At 40.8% G+C, this 23,077-nt stretch overlaps 2 protein-coding genes across 8 annotated transcripts in view; one reads left to right on the plus strand and one right to left on the minus strand.

Moving 5' to 3' along the window:
• Nucleotides 1-23,066, minus strand: part of efhb (EF-hand domain family, member B) — a 47,019-nt gene extending 23,953 nt beyond the window's left edge. For 2 of the 7 annotated variants that reach the window (XM_071470109.1, XM_071470108.1), the window contains exons 1-14: nucleotides 22,861-23,066; nucleotides 22,657-22,716; nucleotides 21,994-22,137; nucleotides 21,362-21,539; nucleotides 21,070-21,180; nucleotides 20,807-20,936; nucleotides 20,619-20,699; nucleotides 20,450-20,517; nucleotides 20,179-20,333; nucleotides 19,470-19,677; nucleotides 18,957-19,184; nucleotides 18,499-18,680; nucleotides 17,435-17,530; nucleotides 78-179 (exon numbers count right to left, since the gene is read on the minus strand). In XM_071470109.1, coding sequence (XP_071326210.1) covers nucleotides 78-179; nucleotides 17,435-17,530; nucleotides 18,499-18,680; nucleotides 18,957-19,184; nucleotides 19,470-19,677; nucleotides 20,179-20,333; nucleotides 20,450-20,517; nucleotides 20,619-20,699; nucleotides 20,807-20,936; nucleotides 21,070-21,180; nucleotides 21,362-21,539; nucleotides 21,994-22,137; nucleotides 22,657-22,716; nucleotides 22,861-22,923 — 1,806 coding nt within the window. In that variant the 5' untranslated portion in view covers nucleotides 22,924-23,066. Of the gene's footprint in view, nucleotides 1-77; nucleotides 180-4,797; nucleotides 4,873-5,450; nucleotides 5,546-16,083; nucleotides 17,531-18,498; nucleotides 18,681-18,956; nucleotides 19,185-19,469; nucleotides 19,678-20,178; nucleotides 20,334-20,449; nucleotides 20,518-20,618; nucleotides 20,700-20,806; nucleotides 20,937-21,069; nucleotides 21,181-21,361; nucleotides 21,540-21,993; nucleotides 22,138-22,656; nucleotides 22,717-22,860 lie in introns of those variants that run through there. The other 5 variants (XR_011686758.1, XR_011686757.1, XR_011686759.1 and 2 more) reach the window with 5 other exon arrangements.
• LOC139613454 (m-AAA protease-interacting protein 1, mitochondrial) lies at nucleotides 7,598-13,192 on the plus strand. Its single transcript, XM_071470112.1, has 5 exons — nucleotides 7,598-8,154; nucleotides 8,848-8,919; nucleotides 9,102-9,228; nucleotides 10,209-10,353; nucleotides 12,422-13,192. Exons 1-5 carry the CDS (start codon nucleotides 7,750-7,752, stop codon nucleotides 12,504-12,506), a joined length of 834 nt encoding a protein of 277 aa, XP_071326213.1. The 5' UTR covers nucleotides 7,598-7,749; the 3' UTR covers nucleotides 12,507-13,192.
• Nucleotides 23,067-23,077: the final 11 nt, after the last annotated feature.

Below are 23,077 nucleotides of genomic sequence, written 5' to 3' on the forward strand. Positions count from 1 at the left end.
TGCCAAAAAAACCCCCTCCCCTCCCTCTACACCATCACCTCCTCCCACCAGGGTAGATCTAACCTCACCCACCTCACCTCCACCTCCAGGGGGCTCCTCCGTCTCTGGTGCTGCTGCGGCTCCGAGCAGGACTCGCTCCCAGGAAGAGAACACGGGGCGTCCGCTGGTTTGGTTGAGCTCTAATAACAAACGGGTAAAAAACAGTTAATTCAAAGGTGGAAACTGAGACTGACCTACATTGTAAAAGCCACAAGGCATCTCTAGCTCACATCTTTACTGCTGCATGCATCATTGTGATTGTATGTAAAGGGCACACAGCAACTGCATCAAAGAGCTCCGTGATGTAAACTGATGGATATTTGTGATTAGAAAGTTACAAACAGACGTCTTCATGAGAATTAATGTTTGTTTTGTTGCTCTTTGGAACAGTTTAAGTTATGCTGTGCATGTATTACTCTGCAGATCAGAGCAAAGTGTAGGTGCACTGTGGGAATACGATAGCTCAACTGTTCACAAACTGTCGTTCCAAAGGAAAGGGACGTTTGACGGCAAAATAAAGAGGTGAAATACTTAAAATAAAGTGAGCACATAAACAAATATAGTTTTTTTTTTTTGTTGGCATCTGAATCTACTGCAGGTAATACACTGACTATAGATGAGTACCTCACACAGCCCCACATCAAATAACCAGAACTATCACTTTAGCGTGTATGTGTGTGTTTTGTGATAACCTTCGTTTGACCCGGGTTATCATGGATAACATCAGTCGTTTCATCAAGTGCACTAAAACTACACGTTTGTGTTCAAATGACAAAGCCCTCTAGTGGTCATAGTTATTATGACAGGAGGGAGGAGGGCGTTATCATGGAGCTGCAAAGTGAGTAAAAAACACTGGATTTTCAGACGGGAGACTGCTGTTTACTTCCTGTTTCCAACCTACACTCACAGTCATTCCTTAACTTAAACCACGAGTTATTATTGTAGCCATGACACTGAAGCTCCTCTAACCTTAACAAATTACTTTAACCCTAACCGAGATCTCTCCCTTAAACCTGATCAAGTTGTTTCTGTGCTTTAACCATAACTATGGCACTGTCACATCTTAAAACTGATATTTTCTTTAACAGTCAGTGAGTTTCCATTAACCTACTTAATGTGCAATGTGAAACTGTGGACTTGAGTAATGGAAACACATGAATTTAAAAAATGCAATAGAGAGAAAATAAATCCTGCTTTATTTGCATAACATTATTCAGTAGAAACACAAACCACTCGCAATGGTGTTTTCCCGAATTTTCTAAAATAAAACTGCTTCTACGTTGCGCAAACCGCTAGAAACTTACAACAGTTTTGAAAAGTGCTAACAAATGTTGTCGTCCTGTCAGTCACTAAGTCCATGAGGGTATTTTGTAGTTTAGTTTGCAGGACTAGTTGGGTGCAATTCGCACATTTCACTATTAGAAAACTCATTGTAAAAACTCAGTATATGTTTTTCCTGAAAAGAACTGTCAACTAGAAAGTAATGTGTTTTTGTGCTAACATCAACCTTTGGGATAAAAAAAAAGAACAACCGAGTTATCATTTTGGCAGAGCACCACCCTACGAATACTTGAACATCATCAGCCAATAAAATCTGAAGAAAAAGACATAAAGGAGTCGGACACAGTGGATTGATTGACAAGTGAGTGGCGCGTCAAAAAATGCTTAAACACCAAAGAAAACGGAAGAAGCAAAGTGAGCGTCTTGCAAAACGAAGACACACGGTGACTCAAAATTATGGGATCAGCTTGTAAGTAGTCAAACTGCTTTGCTCGAACCTTCCCGCTGAACATCTATCTGTACGTCACCTTTGCAGCAGCAGATGTAGCAGCTCGCCGCCGCCTCCCCGATGAAAGACTAAGCCTAAGAACTGAATACATTTGTCCACAAGCATGAGCCAAATCATCAAACGGCCTTCCACCCTCCTGATGCAGGAGAGCGGTCCATGTGGAGGTATGGGAGACGCTGGCGGCAGCAGCGGGACGGGCGGGGTAGAGGTGGTGGTGGGGTACTAATCGGGGAGGGAAGGAGGGATGGATGGATGGATGGATGGATGTAGGAGGAGGAGGAAGGGAGGGAGGGAGGGTTGATAAAGCCTGATCTGTGCCACGGGGCATTTATGGCTGTTGGGGATGCAGGGGGACGGGGATAGGGGGAAACGGGTGGGAGGAGGCATTGTCTGCTGTGTCCGCGCGTTTATAGGATTGAGCTCAAGTTTCCTTTGTGTTTCCATTTTGTTGAGGGATTATGTTCTTTGAGAGAGTTGTGCAAGCAGGCAGGCATACAGAGTGGAGGCGGAGAGAGAGAGAGAGAGAGAGAGAGAGAGAGAGGATGGGTGAGGGTAGCGGGGGACACAAGGAGGGAGGGAGGATGTCTTTGTTCAAAGCATTGATCATGAACAAGACAAATAGCAGAGGGTGTGTGTCTGCATGAATGTGTGTGCACAAGTTAGTGTATCTGTGTGAATGGTTTTAATGCCACAGTGTATGTGTGTGTGAGGGTGTGTGTGAGGGTGTGTGCTTGAGCGTGTGTGAGCAAGAGCGAGCAAAGCAAGATGTCAGGACATGTAACCAGCCATGTAACAATTTAAAATCAATTTGCCTCCCAAGAAGGAATCGCTCTGCGAGACATTTTTCCCTCCGAGCGTTTACAGGACTTTCATTCTATCTAAATAGATATCAATTACATAATCGCCTTCCTTCTCTCCGCCCGGCCGCCAAATGCAAACTTTGTCACACTGAGCTGTGCCGTAATTGCCCCCCCCCCCGCGCATAATGTTCTGCGATTGCTTGTGACATTTGCAGTGTCATTGATCAAACAGGGCACAGTTGTAAATGAGGACAGGAAAAGCCTCTGACTGAATCGAGGAGGGGCGGAGGTGGAGGTAGAGGAGGTGGAGGTGTGAAGGTCTGACACTTCTTGTGATTTGTGTCAACTGAAGCAACAGTTTCATGTTGGAAACCACCTCCTTCCCCCTCAAACACGATTCCCAAGTCACTTCCAAAGCAGTTTTCTCTCATTAATCAATTGGTAATGGATGAAAAGTCTGCGTCTCTCCACAATTCATCAAAAATTCAAAATGAAAAAAAATTAAATAAAAGAAAGGTAACTGGGAGTCTTAACTTGTGATAATCTGAGTGCTGAAAGTTTTCCAACTGCTCTCAGTGAAAAAAAAAAAAAACACCCTGGTGTCTTTACCTTGATCCAACCCCAGTGGGTAACACATACCCATTGTGTTTTCCTCAACCTGTTAAAACACCACATGGTATATTTGCATAGGATAACCAACATGTATAGCGAATCATTTGCATGCCTGAAAGTGCACTTGAGTAACCGTAATTACACGTGACACCAATTACTCTGTTACTTTGTATTAAATTATAATGGAAAATTCCACTAGAGAATTGGAGCCTAATTGCATCTTAATTTGCATAATTTTGCATATTAATCACATCTCCAATGAATAATAAATTTCAGCAGATTTTTTAATTTATGCATAGATACAAAAACAAGTTGAAAAATAATTTGTGAGTGAAAAAATCAGGAACTATTACTTAGAACATTTGTGCTAATTTCTCTCATTACCCCGCGCTCAAGTCAAAGATATCTCTACTCTTGATCAAGCTTTGCATTTTGAAATAGAGAGTGAGTCAAAGCTTAAATAGAAAAAAAGAAAAATAGAATTAAAAAATGGAGAAACTTTAATTTTGGAAATATCCATGCATCCATTTTACACAAAACTTTGTGGTTGTATTTAAAGCTGTCTCCACTGCAAAGATGCCAAATGCATTTTACAATGATAATTCAAATCACTTTCTGTCTCTTCCTTTTCTCTCTCTCTCTCTTTTTTTTTCCTGGTCAACACCTGTGCCTGCTATTGTGTGTGGCTCCCTGCCAGCACACACAAAATCCAATACCTGTAGCCCAGATTAAATTCAAATTCACAAAAACAACATATTTTCAGATTTAACATGCTATCCTTTCCAGCGGAAAGGAAAAAAAAGTTGACCAAGTTATTTTATACATAATGAAGAAAAACAGAAACTAAAATCTTCTTTTTTTGAATCCACCATCACAGAGGAACATTTTCAAAACCGTCACATTGGAATCAGAGCAAACAAGTCGCAAGACATAAAACACATGAATCAGTTTTATATAATGCTTTATATTATATGTTGTCACAATGCTTCCCAACATCCCGTGACTTCTGACCCTTAAAACAATGAAATGACTGTCGATTTGTAACCTCTCTGATTTAATCATTTACATGAGAAAAAGAAGATTTGGGGAAAATAGAAACATAAAATCACCCCCTCGTTCGACGCTCACTCAACAGACACTCGATCGTTATAGTAAAGTGAGATTTCAGACACTAAGAAACCAGGTGTAGTGTTATAAGACTGTAATTTTCACATCTATAGATGCACTGAGGGATTGTTAACAGAAAGCAGTGTACATGCCACAGATGCTAGTTTCCTATTAGTTGTGTGAATTTTTGAGAAGGGACAGTAAATAAGTTGCAGTATATAATGAGTAGGGAGTTATTTCAGATGCAGTCATGAAACGTGTGTCTGCTTTCTGGTCCTCTTAATTATCTCGTGACCGCTCTGATTTATGATGACAGCAAATCTACATCTAAACATCTAAAATCTGCTTTACAGAATTACTTCAAAGGCGTGATGTTATCCAGAAAACATAAAATGATATATTGCAGAGCCTCGCTGAACAAACATATTTAACCTCTGCTCCACCACTGACCTGCCTCACACACTCTGGAGGTTTGTCGAACACGACATCTTCATCCCTGTCGGTGGTCGTTTCCCAGGAGCTCGGCTGTGGACAACAGTGCCTTTTAGTGGCTCAACGGAGGAAAGAGCTCAGTGGAGACACAGGCTGCAGCATTACAGCTCACACACACTCACACACACACACACACACACACACACACACACACACACCATCTCTGTGACTCTGGATTACACTACAGGCCTCTGACACAGAGCAGCACATCCTACAGCGGGTGCAGCAGATAAACCTGAATTATTATAGAGTGAAAATACTGAGAAACACTTTAACAATGTATTGAGAAAGATTCAAAGAGTGGAGGGATAACACACTGGCGGTCTGAGCCTCGGCGCCATCACATCCACTAAAGAAATGTTTCACTTGACACCAAAAAACGTGTAGATTTAATTTTCTCCCACAGCATTTACACTACTCATTTAACTGTTTGGTTCTGTTTCCTGTAAATGTTATCTCCCCAGATGATGATCCAACTGCTGCTTCAGAGAATACACTGCAACAAAGAAAAACTAGGCCCCCTCATTTCGTTTTATTGAACTCGTTTGCCTGAAAACTCATAATCTCATTAAAAGACAGTGACTCCACTGAAAATCAGAATCTCCCCGTACCTGTATATTTGACTGTCAGCTCCTCCTCAGGTTGTTGAAAGCTTTAAAACGAAACAGACGACATGACCTCTGTGTCAGTGGGAGCCACAGTCCTGCTGGGATCATCGACAGACTGGGTTAAAACTGGTTTTTAAGGCAGTTTGAATATTACTGAAGACTTTGAGTCAATCTGTTATTTCATACAAAATGCTTATTTTCTGAATGTCAGTAAACCTCGTCTGTATGTGACTGGGCTTTTTCATGAGGCAGTTTACAAGTTAATCATTCACATGCAAAAAAAAGTAAGGACAAGAGGCCCACAAGATCTGTAAAATCTGTAAAACTGCACCTCTCCAGTACAACATCAGCCAAGGAGGACCAGATATGATCACCTACGTACAGAGACACTATGACAAAATCTTTAACCCTTTATTATTTTAAATTTGTGCATTTTTTTAATGAAGTTTTGTTTAATCAAACTTCCACAAACCAATTTTTGCAGAGATGCAGTGGCGTCACTGGACTCAATGGGACCTCACATCTAAAGAAGTTTGTCCTATTTTTACTTTTTAGTTTCTTTTGTTTCCTGTGTCTGTCTTCATTCCTCCTTTCATTTCTCCCTCCTTCCTCCTTCCTCCTCCTCCTCCTCACTCTGAACCTGGTTAGAAATCTTGATTATGGTGTAATAAACAGCAGCCTGATCTCAAACTCTTTTTTTTTTTTCACTTGTGCATTAATCTGCAGATTCTCCAACAATTAATCCCACCCAGTGCGGAGTCGTTAATATTCTGCTGCATTTACAGCTCCAGATGTAAAAAGCTTCCTCAGCTGACGCACGTAATTACTGCGAAAGGTTTCAGTCTCCAATAACCGAGAGCCGCGCCGCTAATTATTGATAAATAAAATTAGTTGGGAGAACTTCAGGTGGGCGGGGCCGCAAGCAGGTGTCTGCAGAGGAGGGGGAAGCGAGCGGCGGGAAGAAATCACCTGACCTGTAATCACCGGGAACAGCGGGGACTTAATGATGTTTTGGTCCGCTGATCAAATTTCACATTTTCGCACAATCATTTTAGGCACCTGCGCAGAAAACAAAGCCTGGGCGGAAACTGCTGCCCTGTGTGTGTGTGTGTGTGTGTGTGTGTGTGTGTGTGTGTGTGAGTGTGTGTGTGTGTGTGTGAGTGTGTGTGTGTGTGTGTGTGAGTGTGTGTGTGTGTGTGTGTGTGTGTGTGTGTGTGAGTGTGTGTGTGTGTGTGTGTGTGTGTGTGTGTGTGTGTGTGTGTGAGTGTGTGTGTGTGTGTGTGAGTGTGTGTGAGTGTGTGTGTGTGTGTGAGTGTGTGTGAGAGTGTGTGTGAGTGTGTGTGTGTGTGTGAGTGTGTGTGAGAGTGTGTGTGTGTGTGTGTGTGTGTGTGTGAGTGTGAGTGTGTGTGGGCTTTTCAGATGTTCTCTTTTATCCCGTTAATAATACATACACGCACTGACACTTAAAGTTTGTTTTGTAGTTTTTTCTCACACACACACACACACACACACACACACACACACACACACACACACTCACACACACACACACACACACACACACACACACACACTCACACTCACACACACACACAGGAGACAGATAAATGGATATTTATCTCCCTCTACTGGATTCTGTCAGTAAAGCCACATTGATGCCTTCAAGTGCTCCTTGTAAGTTCCGGCAAACAGACACAAAACTATTTATTATTTGAAATCAGTTAAGTAGCAGCTTGTCACTCTGAAAATAATTTTTAAATCTACTTTAACAGTAATATAATGGTTGTTAGCGACATTTACAGGCTGCAATTAGGCTGCTGTCTTTGGTAAATTACATAAGTATAGTCTACATAATGTGTTTGTACTTGCATTTAATAGCAATATGACAAAATGCCAAATGCATATTTTCACATTTGAACTCATACTCCATCTCACCCACTAATATCCCACCGGCTTCAACTGTTTTATTGAACTGAGGGAGATATGGTTTGCAGCAGCGACCCATTAGTCAAACACATTTATCTGATATAAATATATTCATTAGGAAGAAAAACACCAGTTTAAATTAAAAACAAATGCCAAGTGCAGAAAAACCACTACCATCCTTTGAAGAGCACTGTTTTCCAACGGCACTGGAAGGCAACGATCATGTGTGTGTACGTCGGGCAGGGCTCGAGGATTGTGGGTAAATCATGGGGTGAGTTGCATAAGGTGAACGGAAGGCAGCTGTGATGATGGAGGCCGCGTCAGCCCCGGTCCTCGGGTCCAACCTCGCAGGTCACCCCGCGTCCTCCTCGCCGTGATGCAGCGCATCGCCAGCCTCGCTGCGTGCCGGGACTTCGCGGCGTGCAAGCCCGGGGTCTGCGCCTGGACGAGGGGCCCGGGCTGCAGGCGGCAGCCGGTCGTGCACCGGCGGTGGGCGGGTGTGTGTGCGCGTCCTGAGCGCCCTTTCTCCGCGGAACCCGGAGCGCAAGGCCGGGGGCTCTGCGGGCGGAGGGTCGTGTTCGTGGGTCAGACGCACAGACTTTTCTGCTCCCAGCCTGGAGCCGACAAGCCGGCGGGGAGCTCCGCCGGTCAGCCCGATGTCTCCGTGGTGGGCATCCCGGACCCGATCACATGGATCCGGTGTAAAGTCATTATGCACCTGATCGAGCTGTACTTTGAGTTAGATGTGAACTCCGAGGAGTTTCACAGAGGAGTTAAACAGGTAACTACAGGTACCAACAGGCCTCTTACTAACTTTCCCTGTCTGTGCTCCAGACATCTCCAAACATCCCCTTTCATTTCTTTTAGTTTACGTGGTGCTGGTTTGAAAGTTTCTTGTGGTTCTTCAAATGTAAATGAATCAAGAAAAGCTGGGAAGGTTTTGACATTTCCACCATGAGGGGCTTCAGAGGTCAAAGTTAAGATGAGATAGATGGAAAGCTGGAGGGAAGGAGTTTCAAGACTTACAGGAAGTTTTCAGATTATAACTTTAAATAATAGATTAATATAAAAGGTAGAAAACAGGCAAAAGACTCCTTTATACTTTATACTTCAGACGCCTTTATAGTCAATGTGTTGGAACAGAAACTGTGGAAAATTGTGGAACTGTAGACACTGCACTTTTATTCTAGCTCAAATGTTTAAGTCCTTAAAGAGCCTGGGGACAAATGGAAATTTGAACCTCTGCACTGACAAACACATTCTGTAGATTAAGATTTTAAGGATATGGATAAAAGCTCCAGAAAAGCAACTAAATGGACCTGTTGTTGCCTGTTATCAGCTGGTTTAGGATAAAGATAGAGACAAAGGTTCCCACCCACAGTGAGCATGACCACAAACGAGATTATACTGACAGGAACACCTCTGACCATGATACAGGTAAATAAACACCTGTCTTGTCCCTCATCCGTCCCAGGCTTTGATCCACGTCTCCAACGTGATGTCTCGTGGCAGATACCATGAACTGAGGGGGATAGTGTCCAAAGAGGTAACAAAACATGCACATACAAGCTGGACATATATTCAAATAAAACAATGTTTTATCATCGCCTGTTCCAGTGTCATACATTCGTGCCACTTCACATCCAAATTCATCACAAGGGTCTCGCGATCAGTTATAATCCATTACTAGTCAGGTTTTGTTTTGATTTGTTTCTCTTGTTCTTCCAGATGGTAGAATACATTGAGAAGAAGTGCCAGTCTCTCACCGATGCTCAGAGGCGGCAGCTAGCTGTTACAATGGATGATGTTATATTTGTGCTTCCGGAGGACGTGTCTGTTGTCTTTGATCAATATGGTGAGTTTTTCACATTTAGTTTTCAAACACTGAGAACATACAGAAAATACAACCGTCCAGATCCACCATCCATCCATACAATCACGCCTGGAAACCCATATCACATGACCATTCGTTACACTGGGCATGTGCAGGCCAGAGTAAACAGGGAGCAGATTGTCTTCCATGCAGTTGGATATTTGCAGAAAATGCTACGAACGAGCAAAAGACAGTTGTAGCTTTTAAATGCAGAATTTAACAACGAGACAAGACAACAACAACAAGCTCAGCAACGCTTGTAATCGATTATCCATGCTGCTTTCACCACTGGTAGTTGTGACTGATAAGACCCAATCAGGGAGTCTGCATCATCGTTTAAAAAGGTCTCCATTTCTACACATCCAGACCTCAATGCAACCGCGGTAGTCTCCGTTCTAGGTGCATGAAAACTGGTGTGGATGCAGAAAAACAGATGCATTTTAAAAAAGTGCGGACACAGCCTGAGTGAGAAAGTTTCAGGATACTTTAGTTGAAATATGCTTTCTGTCAGGGTCACCGTCTGGTCAGTCGAGGTCTTTCACAACCTGAGAAAACCAGTTAAATTGCTCCACAGCCCAGTTAGAGTTACTTCTTAAAAATAGATCCTGTTTGGATCAGGTCATAAAACTGTTCATGCTCTTCCAAGGAGGATGTCACAAATTCCTAACCTCAGTGTCAGAGCTGCTGTTTATCATTTCTTTTTTTATTTCCTGCAGTGTTGTCCACTTTGTTCCTCCAGAATAGTTAGACATCGCTGATCAGACAGCTCGTCATTTGGGGTCAGACTTTGTTGACTCCTGTCTTTTGGCAAGACACTTAACCTCAGCTGCACAAGTAGATCAGCTCAGAGGAGCTTTTATTACACAGGATTATAGATATAAATGTCAGATATCAGTTATGAATATGTGGCTATATGGGATGTTGCTGATCTGCTAACTCTGGTTCTGTCTCTCTCTGTGCAGGTAGAAAGTTCTGCTTCATCGTCATGAGGTTTTGGCTCCTGTCAACACACGAAGGCCCCGATGACCCTGAGGGCACAAAACTCTTCAGAGTGGCCTCTGGTGAAGACGGCAGCCCACAAAAGAAATTAGCGACTGCTGTGTACGAGTAAGCACTGAGCTTCTCATCTGCATACGTATAGCAAACATGCCATGTGTCCAAAAGTGTGGATTACAACAAATCTTCCCTCAGTCAGCTTTGACATTTTCAAATCTATCTCACGGCAGTGTGTGTGCTGCCTCTTTGTGCCTACGCTCATTTTAGATCATTAATTTGCTCAGATGTTTGGTGCCAAGATCTCTGTTTGCTTTGTTTCTCCATATAGAGTATGTTGAACCACGATTAAAAAGGTACAAATATTTACTTAGAGAGAGAATAATTATATGTTGGCAAAAGCTCAAAGTTACCTGCGGGCTTTCTAACATATGGCAGGTCTGTTTTCGTTGAGTGGATAATGGAGCCACAGCTACACAACAGCTGATGGTGGCGAGTTACATGTTTTTCAAATATACAGTGAGACTTTGTATGGGGAAGTGGTCTCAGACTTTTGGACCCAATTTTATGTGGAAAGGATCATTTTGGAGAAATGTTCTTAAGTGTTTATGGATGTGAGTTCATCTAATGTCTAAATCCCTACTTGAGGAAACAGTGAAACAGTTAGAAAAAATAATAGAAGAGACAAAGTCTATTCAGTTTAACGCTGTGTCTACACAGCCTCCACAGTGGAAACAGCACATCAGTAGAGCAGCAGAAACTTCAGACATCCGTCAGTGTCTGCACAGGATGTGGTCAGGCACAGGACTGTATGCAGGTCATTTGCATTTTGGTAGCTCACAATCTCTGTTGTCATGCATGTAAAACAGCAGAAGGAAATCTTACCGGGTTGGACCTGCAACACTTGCAACATGGAACAAGTCTGAATTTATGTAAAGTCTCCAGCAAAGACAAACGTGCAAAGAGGAAAATTAAGCACGTCTTGTCCTTATTAAGAACACTCTATAAATGAGTCCTAACTCAATTATCCTCTCATTTGTTCAGAGAAAATTACACAATATTGTTGAGGAGATTCTTCTAATGTCAGATCTATAATCACAATAATGACAGCTCCAGCTGTCTCCTTTATATTTAAGATTTTCTTTTATACCTGGATGATATTCTGAATATCGAGAAGAACGCTTGACATGCAGCATGTGAGCAAACAAAAAGCCACAACAGAACATCTTTTCACTCTGTGCTCAGTCATTATCTGACTGTGGAAAACAGGGAGAAGAATTTTCTGACTAAGAAATAATGAGAAAATGTAAGGGAGGATTCACAGTGAGAAGAGGGGGCAGGTGTCCCTCTCACACGATGGTCATTAATTAAGGCTTAAAAATATATCACTGAGCTTCTTCCTTGATATTTAAGGTCTCACCACTCTGCAGGGACCAAAGACTGTGCACATATTGTGTCTCTTTCAGTAAAAATGTCCTCTCACGTCTGAATAAAACCATAATGAACATTGAAGGAATGAACACCCATGTCTGAATAACAAATAGCCATTACTTTAACAGACAGATGAAGCCAATAATCTTACATATTAATAAAAAATCCAAAAATAAAAGACTCCAGTATGAAACTGTAGTAGTGCATCACTTCAGTCCCTCTGATTTCAGTTTAAAGAACTACTGAATTGTTTTGCTGCTGTAAGAAAAAGAGGAGGAAATAATTTCACCCCCAGTGTGCATGTAAGAGTTAAAGCCTCTTTCCATTTCCTATCAGTAATCCAGTTAGTTGCTGGACCACACGGTGGGGTCTATTCTACCTAATGCCCACCTATCTAGTTGGCCAGATTTTCTCTCTCATTGTTTCAGGTCTAGAATCCCTTCTGAGAAAGCCTGTTACACTTCAAATGTTATCCCAAAGGCTAGAAAACAGTGTGACAGAATGAGGAAGCCATTTTCATCTTCACCTCATTATTTTCAAGGTGAAACAAGAAGCAAAACCTAGTTTGAATGTCAGTGTTGGTAAGTCTGCCTTCATCTTCAGGAATTTAAATTTCTACTTCTAAGAATTTAAGATGCTCCTCTGCAACTCTTTTTAATTTTCAATAGAGGAGACGCTGGGTATGCATGATTTACAGCAGAATGTGAGTAAACCTAGCTCCTGTTAAACATGTCTGCCTCTTTCCCTCCAGATTCCACCGAGAGCTGACAAGGGGAGCCTCTCCTGACTGGGTGGTCACGACTGTTTGGCACTGGCACTGGAAACTGGCTGAATAATTTGCCATTTGTCAGTCCTCGGGATGCAGCAGCAGACCAGTGATCGGCTGGATTTATTTAAGCATGAAAGACAACAAAAAAACTGGACAACAAAGTGAGCAGCAGACAGAATGAGCTGTCCATGTGGATCACATGAAACGGGACCCAAAGCCATAGCACTGAAGCTGTGCAGACCCCTGAAGACCTCAGAACTATACATGAAACCAGTCCTCCTACTTGAAGGTTGTCCTTTGATCCTCAGATGCCTTGAACTCCTTCCTCCAGTCATTTCACACCGTTGGAAACATTAGTAATACAAGTTAAAGGAGTAACGCCTGTTAGGTGTTTTTAGCTGAGTTATAGACAGAGTGATGAGGTCACTGGAGGAAGACTTTTTTCTGGAGCTTTCAGTAACAATCTCACTGTCTAACTGAGTTTCTTTAGTTGTCATGGCGATGGCCCAGTTATCATCATGTGAGCTACAGTATGCATGAAACTTTTTTGTCATCTCCACTACAACTGATTAACCTGAATTTGCTAAGGAAGACTGAGATGCGGCTGAAAGCTCCCAGAAAAGCAAGTAAATGATCCTTTAGTTGAAAAAAAAAAAACCAAAACGTTCCAATGTTAAAAATGAACTTTGACACTCATCTCCATTGAATTTGTTAAACAAATATCTTGTGTCAATAAATTGTTTGATCATGGCACCACACTGTATCCTTAACCCTCTAATTTACACAGGAAAGCTGCCCTGCCCTGCCCCCAACACTCACAACCAATACTTACAAGATCTCATCTGCACTACAACAACAATATGCTGCTCTCATACTGCACTGATAAACTAGGGACTGTGCAAAATCACTGGGGTGGTAGGGACAGCCAAACCTTGTTTTACTTAAAGGGAAAAAAAATGACGGCCCTCCCTAGAATTATGAATGTTTTCTTCAAACCCTCCCTTCACTTAGAAAAAACTACAACACTCTTTCCACAACATGTCAAAATAAGAGACAGAACTGTTGTCCTCTGCACATGACAAAGAGCACCTTTAGGAACCATGGGGATGCAACTATTTATAAACTACCTCGTTAGTTAGAATGAAATAAACAATGAACAAAATAAATCAAAGGATCCATACACTTGCAGCGTTTCGTCCAGCAGTTAGCGACCTCCACATCAACAGGCTAAAGTAACAGCAGACTGCATTAGCATTAAAGGCAGAGTCCTTGTATTCTCCACGTGATTCATGAAACATATAAGGGACCAAATATATTGACTAATCTGGTACTTGTGATAAGGAGGCGGGAGGGGGTGTATGTTCTGGTACATGGTTGTCGGCAAAGCAGTTGAGTGTTCAAGGAAGTACTTTATGGGTCATCAAGAGATCACATCATGAGTCTTATACCAAGTGAAAATCGTTGTATAGTGTTGCTGCAAGCAAGGATGACAAATTCTACAAGAAATATTCTCCACCTGTTTAAATCACAGCCCGCAGTCAATGCCAGAAACGTGTCACTTGTCAAAAACATCACGTCTGACAGGCTCGTGAATGCTGCGTGTCATCCCATTCTGTGAAAGCTTGCTGCAGTATTATTAATGTTGACAACATATCTGACAAACAGAGAGGATTCTGTCATTAGCGGGCGCTAATTCATGCATAATGAAAAACGCTGAGGATTATTCTAATTTTCCTGCATAGTAATATGCAGTCTGTGGAAGTTTGCGTGGGGGTTTTTTGGTTCCAGTAGAGCATCTCGCAGAGTCATAATGAGATTAAATGAGTGCAGTTAGCTTAGCACATGTCAATATGCTCATGGATATGGTGAGAGCACATTAAACAATTTACCATGCCTGTGCATCACTCAGTTTAATGGAAATTAAGAAAAAAACAAAAACAAGTGGTGAATATACAAAAAGCTAATGTTTTTTTATTAGTTATTTTACTGTTTTGTGATGTTCTGACATGTGGATCAGTCAAGGCTGCGTGCCAACCCGTTTCATTAATCTGGGTAGCGAAACCGATTGCAAACAATTCTCGCACCTCATGGAGAGTATGTGTGGTTTGTATGTCTGCATGTGTGTCAGCTCCAGGAAGCCATAAATTAATTGTACTATCTATGTCAGACTCTCATTTTAAGGTTGATTAGTAGAATTACAAGATAAATATGCTTGGAAATCAAATCTAATACTCTGACAGGACAAATGATGAAGGTACAGAGACTGTACCTCAGTATTTACTCAAGTGTTTTACGAGCATAGCAGCAGTCTTGCAGGGTTTTGTTATTAAGTCCAAAGCAATCAATTAAAGATTTAATACTGTTTCACAGCAGCTTAGGTGTACCAACAAAACATGGCATGTTGCTTTGAACAAAAAGCTAAAATGTTGACACGACAAATTAGCTCTTTCTGTGCATGAAATTATATTTTTCATTTTAATAGCAAAATGGATTCTCCATAAACAGACATGTAACGGGGAAAAACTTCCTTTGTATCCTGACATGTTTATCTCCAGTGAATTTGTGGTGCTACTAATATTATGACTAATGAATACTAATGATGGTTGAGAGCCGTTCAAATGTGTTATGTCTGTAACAGGAAAACAAAATCAAGACCAAAAAAAAAAAAAAAATGTTTTTTGCAATTGAATTTTTTCCCCCTTTTTTAATCCTGTTCAGAGTCAGTACAGAAGATTCTCCACCGGGTGTTTGTGTTTCTAACTAGATTTATACTGACAGGAAACTAGACTCAATATTCAGGCAATAACAAAGACAACTGTAAGTCAAGCTTGGTCCTGTCTCAGATGAACCAAAACTTTGTGATTGTAAACTAAAAGCAGATTCAAACATGAACGTGTCACAGCCTGTGTCTCACTGTAAATAGGCATAATAATATCTGAATTATGGACATAGAGCATATGCACATTGTGCTAAATGTTTATTTTAGTCATCCCACAGAGTGACCCAATCCATGGATTGGTTCAGTGTCAGCAGTAAGGCGGGCATTATACCAGACCATTGTGGTAAATGCCAGAAGGCAACACTTTCGATTTACCAGAGAATCTACGTTCCATCCTCACCAAGGGTTATGAGCTTAGGGTAGAGACCCAAAGAAAGAATGAGATCATGAATATAAGCAGCTGAAATGGGTTTCCTCTGTAAGGTGGCCGGGCTCACCCTTATATAGTGGATAGGGTGCGGAGCTCAGACATTTGGAGGGAGCTCCAAATAGAACCACTGCTCTTCCATATCAAAAGTTGCTTGTTGAGGTGGTTCAGGCATCTGATCAGAATTCCTCCTGCAAGCCTTCTGTTGGAGGTTTTCCGGGCAAATCCAATTGGTAGGAGGCCCCAGGGTAGACCCAAAACACACTGGAGACTAAATATCTCATCTGGCCTGGGAACGCCTCAGGATCCCCCAGGAGGAACTGTAAAGTGTTGCTGGGCCTGCTGCTTAACTTGCTGCTACCACAACAAGACTCCAGATAAAACATGGATGGAAATGGATCCTACAGAATCCTGGAGATATAAACCGTCGTATGTAAACAAGTAAACTCCACCCATAGACCCGACATGTGTGTCCACTTTGAAGAATTCTCTGAGCAGTTAAGTCAAAATGTATTTATTGGTGTAAAATGTGCTCCACGCTCCAAACACTGCATGTTATACTACATCAAACAAGCTGTTGCTGCTGTTCCGAATGATAAAGACAGAGCTTCAAGGTGCAGCTCAGTTCTCTTGCATATCATTGCATACCACCAACTTGATGGTGTAGATATAGGTCCATATATTGAAAATACATAGCAGGCGTAGTAAGTCTCTCCACATACCCTTAATTTGAACGGGGTGCTCTGCCAGAAACTGCTAAGTGGCTTCCAGCGAATTCATGAAATAAAAGGAAAGGCAGCACTCCAAAAAAACATAATCCAAAAAATAGGTCAAGAGGAAGCTCAGATAAAGGCTTATATGACAAAACACATTAGTCTGATGTTAGCCATTAAAAAGATCTCATTTCTAAAATAAGTTTCATGGAGTGTTGCATTCCTGTAATTATCGTTTCAACACATTCGTAACCAAAATCATGATAAAGTAACAGTGTGAAAGTTAAACAAAATAATAGCATGTGACATATTTGCCTTTGAGTATGTGATAGAACAAATATAATGAACTGTTTATGTGCAGAAGACATAGAGTAGTTCTTAGCATTTAGTTAGTTCACCTGCCAGCTCAAATAGTCCCCACTGGCAAAAAAGATTGATTAAAAGTTTAACATTGTTTCTCAGGAGTTCATACACATTAATATAAGAGTGCATCACTTTCAATACAGTAAAGCTCAAGCTGAACTGAGTACTGAATTTGATCAGATCCCAAGATGCTGACACCGGTGTTCATATAAAAATCATACAAAAATATGTTATATTGTTTCAGATGCATCAAAATAATTGTCCCAATTGTTAACACAAAGAAAATGCATAAAGATCATGTTTTGTGTAAGGAATGCCTTTTTCTGTTTCTATTTAAAAACTGCTTGACAATGAGGTTACTAATTGTAGAGATTTTTATATTATGATTTCATGCGTAACACAACTAGGCATGGGACAATATGAAAATTTCATGTCATGATTATCCTGGGCAAAATAATTGCTGCTCCACACTGGTCTGATATGTGATAAAATCGTATATTGTCCCCTCCCTAAAACTAGCATTCACTTCAGATGAATCTTTCATCCTACAGGGGTTATAAAACTGTCAGATATTTTGGGCTCCCAAAGTCCATTCTTATTCATTCTGTCAAAAATGCACTGCCATCAAACTAAATCATTTCAGAGCTGCAATGTTTTCACTGAACAGCGGGATAATGATCGTGATAGGGGAAACACTGTACCAGCAAAAAACATCTCCAGTATTACATTGCTTTTATTTCCTTGAGTACATTACGGAAAACCTCGACACAAACCTTCCCCTCCGGTTGCTTCATGGACGCCAGCTTCCAGGCCTCCTCAAAGGTCTCCTCAGAAATATTCACACCCACATTCCTGAAGATCTCTGCAATCTGTGAAGAAGAGGATGAAATGTGTCTAAAAACTAAAAACCTGTTGCACTAAAAAACATGGTCTTGTTATAACAGAGATGTGGGTCTTTTACTGTATTTAATTTGGATATAACTGCACGAAGGCCACACCGCAGCAGGAGACCTACAATGACCAATCTGGAAAAAGAACTGAATAAATTTGAAACAGGCTGGTGAGAGAAAACATTTCCTACACAAATATCTAAAAAAAGTTAATAAACTCCCCAAAATGGTGATGCAAACAATGGATAACAAACAAATTGAAGAAAAGAATTGAACTGTTAGGCAGCAAGGGAGCACAGAGAAAGAGAGTATTTCTTCTATAGGGCAAGTCCTATTTAACAAAACAATGACTCAAACCGTATTTGATACAAGCAGCCTAAGTTATAAAAAAATGGTGAGTTGAAATTCTATTATGTCTTTATTATGAAATAGGGCACATTATTATTGTGTAATAGAGCACATAATATCAAAGACTGTCTACTGCTGAGAGGAAACTGTAAGTGTAAAGATTATAATGTGATGTCGACGGTTACATCTGTTTTATAATTGAGGTTGAATACATGTATTTGTTGCTCCAAACAAAAGCCAAATGAATGTAATGTATGCGATGAGTGGAATGGAACAGTGATTGTAATCAACACAGCCACCAATAATGCTGTAAGTAACACCTGTGCTTTCCTGCTATGACAAGAAAAAAAATGTCTGCTGTGAGTAAAATATATTAACTAACATCTGTCTCATTCATCACCTCCTCATTTTCCAAAAAAGGTTCACTTGGTCAATAACAATGATTCAAATTCATACAAATCAGAAACAGCCACAGAAATGGCAGCCAATCAAATTTCAAAGGTAGAAAGTGTCATGGTGGCTTCCCAGTATTTACTCACAGTAATTCTTATTTTGTTATTTAGGTACACTGTAGATCTCATCTGGTGCATAGTGCGTACCTCCTTCTTGGTGCGAGGACAGAGCAAGTGTTCCTCATGAACACCCTGGAGAGCATGAACTGATGGATGCAGGAGATCTGCAGCCTTGGATGTATCACCGTAGTTAGTTGTGTCACTGACTCTCTTGATGCGTGGAGCTGGAAGGTCAGACCGCACAGACGGGATCCCATATGTGCGACTGTCTTTGTAGGAGAGACCAGATTATGAGTAAGGACTTTTAGGAGGTGGGAATGAATGAAATGTGAATAAGTAAATTATAAAACTGTTGTATATAGTCTTAGGCAGATGATGCCCTCAAACCAAATAGGTTTTAGTTTACACAATTATGATTCATAATTATGATTCACAGTTTATTGTCTATTTTCATGTCTATAGTAGACACATGCAGCATTGTGTGTAGACGTGTGCTTTGTAGTGTACAACATACTTATCACAGCAAATTGCTATTGCTGACTTACTTGATGTGAGTGGACCATCGCTGACAGCCCCAATGAGGGAGGAGGAGGTGATGAAGTGGTCTGGGCCTGCCCTGGGTCGCCTCAGGATCCTGAGAGTCTTCTTTGAGCTGCCTTGCTCTATGGGCTCCAGGTCCTCAGGTTTAATCAAGACCTGAGAGGCAGGAAGCTGTTCTGATTCCGACAGAGGCTTCTCCTCTATGTCAGCTGTAGCCATGCTGGTCTGACGGTCTGCAAGAGATAAAAGACAAAATCTGTTCCTGAAAATAATCCTACAGGTAGCCTCTGCATCACAATCGCTGGTGCACAGTAAAACATAGCTTAGGCTTGTTACTTGTGTTGTAGTCCAATTCTAATTCAGTACCTGAGACCTTAGCAGGGAGACTGAATGAGTAAAAATATATGTAAACATTGGCACTAAAAACACATTCTTACTGTAAGATTGAAATGATCTCAACCTCTCAGAGCATTATAGTAAATAAATTGATACATTACAATAGAATACATTTAACTGACCATTTGTTATGATGTCTTGCTCCCGAGTGTTGATGAGCATCTTGTCCTTCCAGTTGAGGAAGTTAGCAAACTCCAGGAAGTTTATTAGTCCGTCTTTGTCTGTGTCACAGTAATCCATGAGGTCATCCAGGACCGGCCCGCTAACATCCAGCTGGAACTGACGGCACACTGCCTGCAGGTCCTCTTTGTCAATCATTCCTTTGCCTTTCTAGTGATTTACATAAAGATAGACACATCAACTGCCCATCAACTCATCAACTACAGTGTGAGACTACAGTAGGAGAAGTATGGTTGCATTGTTACTTAACACCAGGGTCACACCACTGGTTTTGTCTCAAACTTTGCATCTGGCCTTTCTCACAGCAGATATCCTGACTTGTCAAACACAGGTGTAACTAATAACATCACTAATGGCTCCAAAGGACAAAATGGAAAGCAGTGCTTATTAAAGTTACAAGTTACACCTGTGATTTTCCTGCTATGACAAGTAAAAATGTCCACTGCAAGTATGGGCTATGTTCAGCTTTCTTTAGCTCATCTTTGTTATAAAAAATATGTGTTTTGGAAACCAGGTTATGTTGACTTAGCAGTGTCATTCTATTTTTTCAGGTTATTTAAGTGTGATGAGGTAAATAGTTAGCAGACTGAAAATTCAGGACAATAGCATTGTGTGGAAGTGAGACCCTGTCTGTGGTGACTCCATTTGTACCTTGTCGTAATGTCTGAACGCCTGCAGCAGGGAGGGGAAATGGTGGAAATTGATCTTCTTCAGGTGGTGTTGCAGTGCGTTGACGAGGCTGCGCTGTCTGTCTTGACCTCTCACGTACTGCCCTGGCTCTGTGGAGTGGATCACTTCTCCAACACCTGTGCAAGAAGCATGCAATATGTTGTTTGCTGTCTTGACCAAAAAACTTCACATGTGTATATCTTACATATTCCAATATATAACCCAAGAAAGACATTTTTTACATAAGCTCTACCAAATTCATCCAGCGGCAAGGGCATTCCAAAGGTATGATCTGGTGGAACATTCAAGGAATTTCCTCTCCTGAAACAATGGGTTTATAGAGAGGAAAAAGTTCAACATTAGTTAGTAAAGTATAGTCAGAGGTCACAGGATTGGTCAGAGGAAGTATGACATAAACTTACATCTTGTTCGCTTTGTCAGTTTTTGGCTCCATTTTTTCCCTGTTGCCAGATCTCCTCCAAACAGCCTTTGGATTGTAAAACCTAATACATGATAATATGAGTGCAAGATTTTTAAATTAGATACACACTGAATGGAAACATAGTGTCACGGACACCTATGTTTGAGCTCATTTTATTTCAGCACTTACTTCTGTGACTCCCCGAGCCAGCGGAGAGTTTTGCCAAGATTACGGCCATCATTAAAATGAGGTGTGAGGATCCCAAACCTGCTGTCTTTACTGAAGCGACTCCAGTCATACTTCCTATCAATCTGCTCACCTGGATTAGAGCAAGATGATTTTATTGTCGTGAAAAGCAGATATCGCATTTCAAAATCATCAATAGAATTCAACAAAGTTGGTAGTAATAATAAAGGCCTTATGCATGACATGAATTTTTCCATTCCTCTTACCAACAAAATAGGCATTATGGCTACGAACATAAGCCTTGTGTCCCTCCTGAACTTCACTCTCCATCTCCTCAGCTGTTTTAGAAGGGTTAATAATCTCCCGCACATTCAAACCTGGACAACAAATTTGAGACAATAAAGAGATGTGTTTAATATTTATAACATTTATAACATAAGTTTTTAAAGGACTACTAACATAACTTCATGTTACAGCATTTGTGTCTTACCAGATTTAAACCTATGTTCCCCTTTTTTATATTGTATCAGCAATTACATTAGTTGATGTTACACATACCTTTAACTGTTTTAACACCAAGCGTGGTTTTGTCATTATACCAGGTAGGAAGTCCATTATGCTGATCTCGTGATCTGCCAAGAGGTGCATTTTGACTGGAGGTGTACACTGATTCACTGAGCTCCTGTAACTTCTTTTGGAACAAGGTCTTTTGGGGAGGATTTAGCAAGCTTCTTCCCTGTTGGAAACATATAAAAATGAAAACTTATATCCATATTTTCGTTGCGTGGCAGCAAAAAATATGTTTAGAATTGTTTATGCAAAGTCAGTTTTTAGTAATAAACTAATAACACAGTATTTTAGAGTAATTGCATGTGCTACATGTTAAAACAAACAGACCACACTACGGTAAAACTACCACCAATCTTCTTTTTTCAAACAAATCCATTGGCTATAAGAACAATGGCACATGAATGAGACATTAAGTAAGGTTCTTAAAATGCAGGTAAATAGCTTAAACTTAGGTAAGATATAAGTTTTGAATATCCATCCTCACCAAGCACAGTAATGAATCACTGAATGGCACTGATCTAAAAATACATCAACTCACCAAATCTGGGGTATTAAAAACTCTCCTTATTGTCCCTTTAACCCTCTTTGAGGAGGTGTGTGTATGTATGTGTGATACTCACTGTGAGGGATGAAATGGTCCTGATGCCATGAACAAGAGTGCTGGCAACATCTGGATCATTTGCCTTGCCTGAGTGCACTCTGATAGCTCCTGGTTCTGGTTGGATGCTGTTGCGAAATTTCCTTACCAGAGGTGGGGTTGAGGACTGAAAGGTAAAAATATTAATATGGGTTATCAGAGAGAGTAAACGTGCATCTTCAAAATGTACAAATCTGTCTGTCACTTCAAATTCTATTCATACATTTGGTTTTCCAAAGCACCCAAGGATAAATCCCAGAGGTGGAATGTTACTATGTACATTTACTCAAGCACTGTACTTAAAATACAGTTTTGAGGTATTTGTACTTTACTTCAGGTGGAAATATTATACTTTTTACCCCACCACATATATTTGACAGCTTTAATTATATTGCAGATTCAGATTATTCATACAAAATGTAATCAACTCAATCAATTACGCTCTTTTACTATGCATTTGCAGCAGTATATAACCTTTACCAGCTGCAACATTAGTGATGCTTACACATTAATGCATTAACAATTATGAATTCTGAAATGAGCCATTCTGCACTGTGAGGACTTTTACTTAAAAGCGGGGCTTTAACTTATATTTCTACACTTTCATAGCGTCCCTTTTTCTTATATGGGTAACCACTGGACTTACCCTTGCAGCTTCTTGTAAGCAGCTCTTAGCACTGTCTCCCACAGGTATTAGTTTTCCAGCCTGGTGTGAAAAGAAAAAAAAAGAAAACATATATACAGTATCCACCAACACAAATGTTTATTTAGATAAAACCACCTAGACTCAATATAGCAGGGGTGCTTTCTCGCAACGTTAGCTAGGTGGCGTTAGCTTGAGGCGACTTACCGTCGGTATGTTTGGACATCTATCTGTATATTTCATTTGGTGAGAGGTATTTCCGTCAGTCATTTTCACTTTCAATTCACATGTAATGGCAAAAGAGGAAACCACCTTTTGCTAGCCTTTATCCTCTCTCCCTGGAAACTATTTGCACAACTTTCTTAGCTAATGTCACACTGAAGTCTGCGGTCGGTTAGAAGGCGCTGAGCGGTGCACCTGTTTG

Source organism: Trachinotus anak, unplaced genomic scaffold (genome assembly GCF_046630095.1).
Source record: "Trachinotus anak isolate AG129_WGS33_773 ecotype Australia unplaced genomic scaffold, CSIRO_AGI_Tana_v1 ptg000032l, whole genome shotgun sequence".
Classification (NCBI taxonomy): domain Eukaryota; kingdom Metazoa; phylum Chordata; class Actinopteri; order Carangiformes; family Carangidae; genus Trachinotus; species Trachinotus anak.

Bases quoted from the DNA above. Each gene is read 5' to 3' on its own strand.
- LOC139613454 (XM_071470112.1), top strand. From the start codon at position 7,750: ATGCAGCGCATCGCCAGCCTCGCTGCGTGCCGGGACTTCGCGGCGTGC. The intron at 8,155-8,847 runs GTAACTACAGGT...CATCCGTCCCAG, and splicing joins TTCACAGAGGAGTTAAACAG to GCTTTGATCCACGTCTCCAA. The intron at 10,354-12,421 runs GTAAGCACTGAG...CTTTCCCTCCAG, and splicing joins TTAGCGACTGCTGTGTACGA to ATTCCACCGAGAGCTGACAA.